This window comes from Zea mays, chromosome 9 (genome assembly GCF_902167145.1).
Source record: "Zea mays cultivar B73 chromosome 9, Zm-B73-REFERENCE-NAM-5.0, whole genome shotgun sequence".
NCBI classification, from domain to species: domain Eukaryota; kingdom Viridiplantae; phylum Streptophyta; class Magnoliopsida; order Poales; family Poaceae; genus Zea; species Zea mays.
Genome location: NC_050104.1, coordinates 112208550 through 112220342, shown reverse-complemented (window position 1 = coordinate 112220342; position 11793 = coordinate 112208550). Strand labels below are relative to the sequence as shown.

General features: G+C 47.9%; 1 protein-coding gene across 1 annotated transcript; it reads right to left on the bottom strand.

The window, feature by feature from the left end:
* Positions 1-1199: 1199 nt before the first annotated feature.
* On the bottom strand, positions 1200-7002 carry LOC100382272 (uncharacterized). The gene is made up of 6 exons (NM_001175023.1): positions 6836-7002; positions 6011-6364; positions 5217-5415; positions 1986-2199; positions 1787-1889; positions 1200-1610 (listed from the first exon to the last, which is right to left on the bottom strand). Exons 1-6 carry the CDS (start codon positions 6890-6892, stop codon positions 1467-1469), a joined length of 1071 nt encoding a protein of 356 aa, NP_001168494.1. The 5' UTR covers positions 6893-7002; the 3' UTR covers positions 1200-1466.
* Positions 7003-11793: the final 4791 nt, after the last annotated feature.

The window sequence follows — 11793 nt, the reverse complement described above, 5'->3', positions numbered from 1 at the left end:
GTGATGTCCTTAATGCACTGTATAAGATGTCATCTGACATAATCAAGCCCAAAGACCCAAATTTCATCGAGATTCATCCTCGTTTGCGAGAGGCGAGGTTTTGGCCACACTTCAAGGATTGCATAGGCGCAATTGATGGTAGTCACTTTCCAGCGGCAGTCTCGGCCTCGGAACAAGCGAAATATATTGGCCGGCACGGTTACACGTCGCAGAATGTAATGGCCGTTTGTGACTTCGATATGAGGTTCACATTTGTTGTCACAGGATGGCCAAGTTCCGTACATGACACAAGAGTATTACAGGATACTTTAATAACTTATGCGGACAGGTTCCCCCATCCACCGGAAGGTATATAAATATTTTGTACATTTGTAGAATACAGTACTATTTTATGTCATATGTATGTAACATTTGTATTTAATGTTTGTGCAGGTAAATACTATCTTGTCGATTCGGGTTATCCAAATAGAAAGGGGTACCTTGCACCTTATAAGGGTCAGAAGTACCACATTACAGAATGGCAAAATGAGAGGCAACCTATTGGGAGCAAAGAAGTATTCAACTATGCACACTCATCGCTACGAAATGTTATTGAACGATCATTTGGGGTGCTCAAAATGAAGTGGAGAATTCTATTAAGTCTCCCTTCATTTTCGCTTGAGAAACAATCGAAGATAATTATTGCATGTATGACATTGCATAACTTCATTAGAGATAGTGCTCTGCACGATAGAGATTTTGATGAAGTAGGACCTAATAGCCTCAGTCATGATGTACCTGTAGGTGAGAGTAGTACTAGCACATATGATGAGTTAGACATGAGTGCTTTTCGAGATGCAATTGCTAATGCATTAGTGTCGTAGTTATCTTAGTGATTGTAACGGTACTTATGATGTAATCAACTCCACTAATTATTTTGTAATGACCTTTTCTGCGTTATGGGTTTCATTTTTTCGTTTGTTCTAATAGAATCTGCAATATGAGAATCTGATTATCCAAACACGTAGATTCTGACGAACAGCTTTTCTGCACAGCTGACGAACCAAACACCTAAATTCTAACCACCAACTTTTCCCAACAACCAGCTTTTCCCCACCGCCAGCTTTTCAGATAAGCTGGTCAGAAAAAAGCCGAACCAAACACGGCCTTTATTTTACCAAAGCGGATATGGATTTATGTAACAGAGAGCAAACGCAATTCAGGACAGGGGTCGACTCTTTATTAACAAGAACAATAGGTTCCCAAACATGGTATACATTATAATTAGCACTTGTTGTCAACAAAACGTATCTATACATGATACAAATACATAATATGTCGGACACAAACGAAGTATACCTTACCCTTGCCCATCTAGAAGAATCGATAACGACCGCTTGGCGTTTTGTGTATACCATTGCCATCTCATGAATAGAGCACAGCATGATTTTTGGCACAGCTAGAAAAGAATAGTACGAAAGTACGTATCAACTTTTGGACTGTGTGTTGTCACTGCTTGGGATGCCCGCGGCAAGCCGCGCTCTCAGGTCCTTCCTAAGAATCTTGCCGGAGGGATTCTTCGGGATAGAATCCGTGAAGAAAACTCTGTTGATCCTCTTGTAGAACACGACCTATAACATAACATGGTAGAAACCGTGATAAGGTATGGAGTCTTCGGGAAGTTTGGATCCTAGTGTTTTGCCTTTCTAGTGCATAGGCAAAATACTTCTTATGTTTTTACATGTTTGTAGACATGCACCGATATATAACAACTGTGTTGATTATGAAAGTCAAGATTTGGTATTACCTCCTTTGCAACAAACTGCTTGATCTCGTTCTCACTGATCTCAGAGCCTTCACTGCGTATAATGAATGCCACCGGGACTTCGCCGGCGACTTCATCTTTCATCCTGCAATTGATCCAAAAGTATTAATTCCTCGACACCAAAGCGATGTGGACCATGCGGCTTAATGCCATCTCAGGATTTCAGTGCGGATCAACTTACGAGACAACAGCGGCATCCTTGATTTCAGGATGTGTGATGAGAAGGGCTTCAAGCTCCGCAGGAGGTACTTGGAAGCCCTTGTATTTGATTATCTCCTTCAGCCTGTCAACGATGAAGATCTCGTCGTCATCGTCCACATAACCAATGTCCCCGGTGTGCAGCCATCCGTCCTTATCAATGGTGTTCTTTGTCGCCTCTGGATCATTCAGATAACCTGCGCATCATAGGTTTCCGTAATTTGCATGAAAAACAGGGTACTTGCAAACATTCTGGTGCAATTTATAATTTAATCTGATAACTAATAGCAGAAAATATGTTTAGTGCTGACAAAAAAATCCAGACGTTCCAAGCATATGATAAGTCAAAAAGCATGTGCTAGGATAGTTGCCAGGGACAACTTCAGGTTTAAAGCCACAGTGATAACTTAGGTAGTGAAACCAACAGTAAACCCATAAATTGATACCCCATTTTCTTCTCATTTACATACTAGAATAATGAAGACAACAAAAAAAAGAAGATATTTCTACAAGGTCTTATTCCTTGAGGCTTGAGTGGCATGTGGCAATTATTGCCGAAAGCAACATATTGATCATATCCAAACTTACTCATATCTTCTGTGTAGTTTTTATTTCGAACATATATATTATGTGGTAGCAAAATGAAGGGTCAGACCCTTTTTTTTATCGAAGGGATAACTGACAACATATATAAATCCATAGCAAAATAAACAAAAACACCAAAAATTCAATATTCAAGGGTAGTGAAGGAGAAAGAAAAGGGCAGAAAATTTGGATGTTCCGATCAACATGCACATGGACGATCACAGAGGTACAGACCAGCCTGTCTCTATCATGAATTCATGGATACAATGTATGCACGCACGCCCTAACGTGCACCAAAGGGACATTTCACCTTATTGCATCTACAGCAGTTTGCAGAAGGCAAGAGAACCCTCAATAAATCGAGCCCAGTGATGGAAGGTAAGAAAAAAATCTGATGGAAGGATACACCTACACAAGCCAGCTGTCTGGTCCTACCTAACATCTACTTCTATGATAAACAGAGATTACAGCAGAACTGGCTATTAGCTGCTAAACTCAATGCTTGACCCTTTCAGTTTACAGAATTTGTGATTTAAAGAAATTATGATATTCTTCAGTTGTTTGAAGTCTCTGTAAACAAAGGCACTCATCATGCTTTCGCATGGCCAGCTTTCTGCACCAATGAATATAGGATATATATAAGTGCCCTATCCAGACGATGCCAGCTCTGAAGCTGTAACTTTAGTTGCATTTCAGTAACTTATGTTGAATTGGGTATTTTCGTACATAAGATCAGGTAAGGGAAACACAGAATGCTGACTAAATCTACATAGTTTATGTCTGTTTATATTTTCTATTCCTCAGGTTGTGCTAGAGTCCAAGCAGATCAGTGTCACTTCAGGAAAATAATCATTCGTGCTCAAATCTTTGTTGTTCAATAGAAAAATGGATCACAAATCCTGTCTCGGTAGTCTCTCATAGGCCCGTTGATGGGTCAAGAACCAAGTCTGAAGGCTCATGGAGAAACTATCTTGTTCGGTGAAAAAAAATAATGAACTATCTGACAAAACCAATTCAGTTTGGTTCAAAAGACTACCACATGCATGTTCGGTAGCCGAGAGAGCCCTGCCTGACCGACTCATCTCAACAAGAGGCAGAGGCAGAGGCAGAGGCAGGAGGCACACGCTCAAGTCTATAGAAAAAAAAATGCTGTCATTTTGACTATGACACAAACAGGTGTCTCAGGCCATGGAAACAGATAAGAGTCTATGGGTTTTCACGTCTGGGCAGGTGAGAACGAATCAAGGATCTATTATCAGAAACATCAACCGTGTAGTCAGTTGTCATGACGAACTGGTTGGCAATCTGTGCACGATTGGTTGGCATTGGCAAGGTGTCTGCTGGAGATGATGGGCAGAGCGATAATGAGTCGTGCGCCATAAGGAAGTCATCGGTCTCTGTGGTGCTTAGGTTGCAACAACCGAACAAATAGGCAACCACTATGTAGCTAAACCGGACGTGCACCGAACGCGAACTTTTAGTGTGCCAAAGGGAGCTTTGGTACAACAACTACACCTACTTAGACTAGCCAACATATCGGTAGGTACCAAACACAACCAGTAGAATGCTGTTCCAGCAGGAAAGGAGCACATGCACACCCATGATAGCCATGAACCAGCTACGAGAATGCAAATTTTTTTAATTATTTTCTCAGATTTCCCGAACCTGTAATCATATAAGTTGGAAATGTTTGATATACACGGACAACTGACATGAAAAAGGCCTAATTGTTTTATTCCTGACGTTTTGGTGCTCTTTTGGCCAGTCACCTAGCGCACCGTGATCTCGCTTGTAGGGAGCGAGGACTTGAGGTACTCTTTGCGTGAGCGGACCGTCCGCAACTTGTGGAGAGGGCTCTGTTCTTCTCTGCATGGCAGCGGACCATCCGCTCAGCGCAGAGGCTATGATGATCACTTGTAGAACTTCGGGAGGATCCCGTCAGGAAGTAATTGGGATCAGCAGACCACTCGACGTCAAGCCGAGGAGAGGTAAAGCTTGGGGATAAAGAAGACTAATTTAGACTAAATTACTGTTACTCCTAGGGTAAGAATGTAAAGGAACGGGTAAATAGATTGTTTGATCGATTAAGTGATGCCTCAATCGGCCGTACCACTTCGTATATACAGGGAGAGGTATGGATCCAAACTTAGCACGCGTGGGATAAAGAATCGCCTAAGTTAATCTAATCGTGGACCGTTCGACCTACACCGCGAACCGTCTAAGGCGTGGACCGTCTGGGTCACAGCCAAATCTGGTGCTCAACATAACGGAACCAATTCCTGAAGTACCCATGTGTACAAGGGCAAACAGTATTCTGATGCTACCCAGGCTTTAATGACTGATGGTCGACGGCGAAGGAGAAGACAAATTAGTTTACGTGCTAGTGGGCTCTACCTTAATTCTAAAGAAAAATTATCAAGTTGCCCATGCTAGTTGTGAAAGGGTGCGTAGTCCATTAGCATCTGTAGATGCTAGGTTTGACTCTTCGTTTATTTCAGAATTTAACGGTATTGCTCGATCTTTAAAGATGCTTATATACGTGCGCTCTTCGACGTTAGTGTGCATAATAACTCGAAGAAAAAAAAGGTTATCCACGCTAGCCATAAGTGGTGAAAGCTTTGGACGGTACCTTTCATGATTTGTTCGCCGCGGATGCATATCTCGCCTGGCTGGTTCCGTCCCAGCGACGCGCTGGTGTCTGGGTCGACGATCTTCAGCTCCGCGTTCCTGACGACGGTGCCACAGGAGCCGGACTTGACCTCGAACGGCTCCTTGGCGAAGGCCAGGCACATGGCCAGCACGGGCCCCGCCTCGGTCATCCCGTACCCCTGGTGGAAACGAACAGAGGTTATTCGTAAACATCACATTCCCGTTTCAACAGACAAAACCTATCGTCTCGGTCTTGTACAAGTACAACGATGTAGGTGCACCGGCATCCGTGGTGGGACTCGCCCACCCAGAGTCTGGGAGGAAAAGACCGGAACAAGTGGTTGAACGAAATGCTTTCTTAGCGAGACGGCAACCGGAATCATGGGCTTGCCGTGCGCACCGACCTTTCACCACACCACACTAGCGCCTCCATCAGGCGCGGGCGAACAAACAGAGCGCCGGCGTAAAGGCGTTCGTTGTGGTTGAGACGTCGCCTTGGCAGGCGGCACAAGCAAACCCGAGTGGTCATGCAGCCATAAAAAAAACACGACAAAAGCGCGGGCGTACGCTAATGCTACCCCCCACCAACTCTCTATCTCATCCCTTTCACTACCTCGCGCGCTCACTATGCTACTACAGTGTACAATTATAATAATACTACTCGTACTGCTACCACTGTGGACATGCACATGCACTTAATCACGAAACCGGCATTTCGTTGATTCGTGAAGCGTGGTTACGAGGTGTGGAGGATTGTGGGGGGCGCGAACAGACCTGGCCGAGCACGGCGTTGGGGATCTTGGCCATGAACGCGTCCTGGAGGTCCTTCCCCATGGGCGCGGCGCCGGACATGACCATGCGGATGGAGGCGAGGTCGGCGGCGCCCACGCGGGGGCTCTTGGCGATCTCCACCACGATGGGCGGCACGAAGGGCGCCACGGTCACGCCGTGCGCGCGCACCAGCTCCACCAGCGCGCCGATCTCGAACTTGCGCATGATCACGATGGCGCAGCCGGCGCGCAGCCCCGCCAGGAGCACCGAGTTCAGCGAGTAGATGTGGAACAGCGGCAGCACGCACAGCACCACGTCATCCTTGCTGAAGTACAGGTTCGGGTTCTCGCCGTCCACCTGAAAAAATCCATCCCGCAAGTCAAATCGAGTTGAACGCTAGCGCGCCATTAAAATCATAATACTAGTACGGAGTACTGTACATCGGCACGGATCTCGGGCCGGATCGTGAGATTGTCAAACAGCTGGCTCTGGGCCTCTGGCTGCCTGCCTGCCTGCCTAGAGTTACTGCTACTGACAGCCGCGGCCCACGGGAGGCTAGCCACGAGACAGGCTGTCGCATTAAACGGCTCATGACGGGGTGGTAAATGATCGTTCTATTTCGCGCCGACTGAAAAGCGCGTAGGAGAGGGGAAAAAATCCTCCCGAGCTGGAAAGCGTGGGCGCCGTCACGCCACTTCGAATCGAAGAGGCACAGGAAACTGAAATAAATAATAAAAAAATTTCCTCGCGCTAGAACTAACGGGACCGAAACGGAATGGGAGCAGGCCAGCGGCGGCAGGAGGGACGAGGATCTCCGCCCGCTCTCACCTGCTGCGCGACGCTGGTGACGAGGCTGCGATGCGTGAGCATGACGCCCTTGGGCATCCCGGTGGTGCCGGAGGAGTAGGGCAGCGCGACGACGTCGTCGGGGCCGACCTCCTCGTCGGCGGCGAGCGGCTCGGCGGCGTCCACCAGGGCCCGCAGCTCCAGGCACCCGTCGAAGGCGCCGTCGACGGCGACCACCGGCACGCCGCGCTCGGCGGCGAACCCGCGCACCTTGTCGACGGCGCAGGCCTCGGTGACGACCACCCTGGCCCCCGCCGCGGCCGCCTGGCGGTGGATCTCGTGCGGGGTGTAGAACGGGTTGGCCGTGGTGGTGGCGGCGCCCAGCCGCGCCGCGCCGAGGAAGACCAAGGCGAACTCGGGGCAGTTGCGGAGCAGCGCCATCACCACGTCGCCCCTGCCCACCCCGAGCCCGCGCAGCGCCGCCGCCGCGGAGCGCGACAGGCGGTCCACCTCGGCGTAGGTGTGCACGGCGCCCGTCTGCCCGTCGATGAGGCAGGGGCGGGAGGACACCTCGGGGAGCCGCTCGAAGCAGTAGGCCTGCAGCGAGAGGTTCCGCGGGATCTCGATGTCGGGTAGCTTGGAGCGGAACACTACCGACGCCGCTGCTGCCGCTGCCGCGGTGGAGTCCTCCGCGACGGAACCCATCGTCCTCGCTGCCGGTGAAGCGATCGGCTCCGCGTCGGCCGGAGGGCAAATGGTGGGCGGGATCTCGAGGCTCTGCTCGGCTCCGCTGCTCGCCTGAGCTGAGGAGTGGCGGAATTGGGGAGGAAGCCGGGTTATTATACCGCCGCGGCGTGGTGGAAGGGTTGGTGGGGGACAGATCACTGATGGGGCCGCAATGTCGGTGGGGGAGCCGGTAACGAGTTCGAGGGTGTCCACGGCGGGCATCCTTCCACGGACTCCGGGTCAGTCGAGAGAGTTGACTGTACTATTAGTAATCTGTAGCACGTCCTATTGACTTTGTTTTCACTTTTCACCGAACCAGCTTGCCAGGCCGGCTATTGCATTGGAGGCAGGGTGAGAGTGAGATCGGTGCGCGTTTCCTCTTCTGGGCTTGCTGTTAACCATGCTTTCGAACGTGATGTCGCCGGTTTTGTCAGCGTGTGCAACTGCGTCACAAGGCTACACCGCCCTGGTAACGTGAACGGAGGATGACACATGTGTCGTGTACTTACTGATCTATACAAAACTACACTTGTCCCCTTTAACGATTTTTAGTTCATGTTATATAAAAAATATTAATATTTAAGATACAAAATTAATAATATTAAGTTAGCTATAAATTATATTTATCACAATCCAATTGTAGTTGTAAACTAAACTTTTTTAGCAATGTTTCTCTAAGACTCACCGATCTCCCGTAGGACTTTAGTGTAAGCCCTTCCCGTCGTACGATTGAATCACCGAACTTTTCTACCATGACACTGAGTCATAACTCTGGGTTAACTCTTCTCCGACAATGGACAACTTTATCTCTTCAACGAAGGGCCTTCTATTCATCCTCTATAGGACAAGAACCCTAAATTTATTTCTCAACTCCCATAATCTTCTCCAATCAATCCAAGTCAATCAGAGTCAACCATGGTCAGCTCTATAGTTGTTCAATAGGACCCTCTGATATATCGCCCAAGAAGTACTCTCTTAACCCCCACAAGGTTCCTACCTACGCTGTAGATGGAATTAAGTGCCAGGATTGCTTGCTCGGTCAAGCATTGCCTATTCAATTCAAACAAGTGGTAAGTGTTCCAACATCAACCCTCTTCCATTCAAATTCAATATCCCAAATTCAATTTATGTCAATACTATCTAATGTCCTAATAGACTGTCCAAAAGAACACTTATTAGAATCACTATGGGTGAGTTGTCTCTCTCCCCTTTACCTTGGGCCCACCTATCAGCATGAAACGGGAACAACTCCATTTTGTTGGTTTAGCTCTCCCACTCACTCACTCATGCTCTCCTCTTATAGTGGAGAAACAAGACCAGAGAAGAAAGAAAGGAAGAAAAATAATACAAAGGAGTATCCAACACGGTATCTTCATGTGATGGTGGAGAACCTCATCTCCATCTCCATTCTTGGGTGAGCTCAAGAATTCCTGTTTCATTTCCCTCAATTTCTCAGTCCAAACCCTAACTTCAGTTTCACCATCCATGCAGTAGGGGAGTAGGCATGTAGGGAGGTTCTCGGGTTGATTTTGCTGCGATGGCAGTCAGACGAGGGATTCCTACAATTGCTCTTCCCATAAACTGTAGCGGGTTTTCGGAAGCTAGTGGAACTTTGTAAAGGCCTCGTAGTGTTACCCTGCCTCGCTTCCTTGGTAGAGGTGTATGGGGCTCGTATAACCCAGTGGTAGATGTGTAACATGACTTGTGGGTGCAGGGTACAACCTCTGCAGAGTGTAAAACTGCTAATAAAATTTTGACCAACTTATTAAAAGCAATGCTTAGATTTAACCCCTATTATTAATCAGCCTTACACATCACATGAACTCCCACCTTTGGTGAGTTCATGCACATTATTCCCCACAACTTGTTGAGCGATGAACATGTGTGAGCTCACCCTTGCTGTCTCACACCCCACCACAGGAGAAGAACAGGTGGTTCAAGAGGAGCCACACAACGAGGAGTTTGACTTGATCTAGGTGGCGTCTCCCAGTTGACTTTATGGCGCCAAGGATGGACTTTAGTTCGATTTATATTTATCTTTTATTTTGTAAGACTTCCGCTATGTAATAAGTACCTGATTATATTGTGACATTTATCTCTATACACTCCATTATTATATGTGTTGTCTTCTTTAGCGCATATATGAGATGCACTCGGCTGTCCCTTAAATCCGGGTGTGACAACAGTCCGGTGCACGGTCTGCGCAACTCGTCGCTCTCGGGTTTTTCCCTAGCTACGTCGACTATAAATCACCGGACAGTTCGCGCGAGGCGCCGGACAGTCCGGTGCTCCAGCCGTGCAACGGCTACCTGCCACGTCGATAAGCGCCAACGGTCATATTGCGCACCGGACGGTCCGGTGCCCCACAGAAAAGGAAACCAGCCAATCAGGGGATTCTCTGTTGCGTCCTGTGCTCGTATTGTTCACTGTCCGGTGTGCACCGGACAGTCCGGTGCACTGACGAACAGAAGGCAAGAATTACCTACCAAATGGAGCTCCAACGGCTCCTAGCTGCCTTGGGGCTATAAAAGGGACCCCTAGGCGCATGGAGCAGAATACCAAGCCTCCATTGAACATTCTAAGACACCTAGACTCCACAAACACGCATTCGGATCATCGTGTTTGAGATTTGAGCACTTCTTGAGTCGTGAATTCTGAAAGGGAAATAGGGTTAACCTTTTTCCACAATTAATTTTGGTGCTTGAATGCCCAACACAAACATATGGACTAACTAGTTTGCTCTAGAATACATGTTCTACAGGTACATAAAGGTTCAATATAAACCAATAAATATTTAAGTTAGGGATCCAATTTGAAGTAGCAAAAGAAACCAAGTGTGCTCTGGTCTGGCGCACCGGACAGTGTCCGGTGCACTAGGCCCGTACAGGATTGAACCAGCCACTCTCGGGTTTCGGCAGGCGCACTCCGCTATACTTCACCGGACGGTCCGGTGCACGAGCGGAGCAACGGTTACCTCGCGCAACGGTCGACTGCAAAAGCCGCTGACAGAGGAACAGTGCGCGCAGAGTCAGAGGCGCACCAGACAGTATCTGGTGTGGCACCGGACTGTCTGGTGCCACAAGAAGACAATGACGCCAGCAGTCGACTGCTCTAGAACCCTAACGGTTGGATGACGTGGCAGCGCACCGGACAGTGAACAGTACCTGTCCGGTGCACACCGGACTGTCTAGTGCGCCCATCGCCAGCAGCCTTCCCCAACGACTACTTGGTGGTTGAGGGCTATAAATAGCCCCCAACCACCACAACTCCAAGCATCCAAGTTTTCTGAAGTTCTCATTCAATACAAGAGCTAGTGCATTCACTACTAGACACAATTCAAAAGATCAAAGCCTCTCCAAGTTCCAAAATTCATTCCAACCACCTAGTGACTTGAGAGACTGTGTGTTCGTGTTCATTTGCGCTGTTTTTGCTTGGATCACTTTCTTCCTTCCTCATTCTTGTTCCGAAGTGACTTGTAATCAAAGCAAGAGACACCTAAGTGTGTGGTGGTCCTTGCGGGGTCTAAGTGACCCGTTTGATTAAGGAGAAAGCTCACTCGGTCTAAGTGACCATTTGAGAGAGGGAAAGGGTTGAAAGAGACCCGGTCTTTGTGACCACCTCAACGGGGATTAGGTTCTTTGGAACCGAACCTAGGTAAAACAAATCACCATGTTCATCCGCTTGAGTTCTATTTGATTTGTTTTCCCCTCTCTCCCAGACTTGATTTAAGTTCTAACGCTAACCTCGGCTTATAGTGTGTGTTTAAATTTGTAAATTTTAGATTACGCCTATTCACCCCTCCTCTAGGCGACTTTCAATTGGTATCAGAGCCCGATGCTTCATTAGAGTCTAACAACTCGAAGTGATGTCGGGAGAACACGCCAAGAGGAAGGTCGTGACCGGTGACAAGCCCACAAGCTTGGTGAGAACCCTTTCAAGGGAGTCCGGCCACAAGCATAAGGAGGAATCCTCTTCCTCCAACAAGACGCATCGGAGGGGTGACAAGAAGAAGAAGATGAAGAAAGTAGTCTACTACGAGACTGACTCTTCGTCACCCTCCACGTCATCAAGCTCCGACTTGTCCGTCGCTTCTAAGCGCCATGAGCGCAAGAAGTATAATAAGATGCCCCTACGCTATCCTCACATTTCGAAGCGCGCTCCATTACTTTTCGTTCCACTAGGCAAACCACCATATTTTGATGGTGAAGATTATTCTATGTGGAGTGATAAAATGAGGCATCATCTAACCTCACTCCACAAAAGTATTTGGGATA

Excerpts from the sequence above, each read along its gene's own strand:
- LOC100382272 (NM_001175023.1), bottom strand. The coding sequence starts at position 6,892 with ATGCCCAAGGGCGTCATGCTCACGCATCGCAGCCTCGTCACCAGCGTC. Across the intron at positions 5,416-6,010 it reads CCAACGCCGTGCTCGGCCAG|GGGTACGGGATGACCGAGGC; the intron begins GTCTGTTCGCGC and ends CGTTTCCACCAG. Across the intron at positions 1,890-1,985 it reads AAGGATGCCGCTGTTGTCTC|GATGAAAGATGAAGTCGCCG; the intron begins GTAAGTTGATCC and ends GATCAATTGCAG.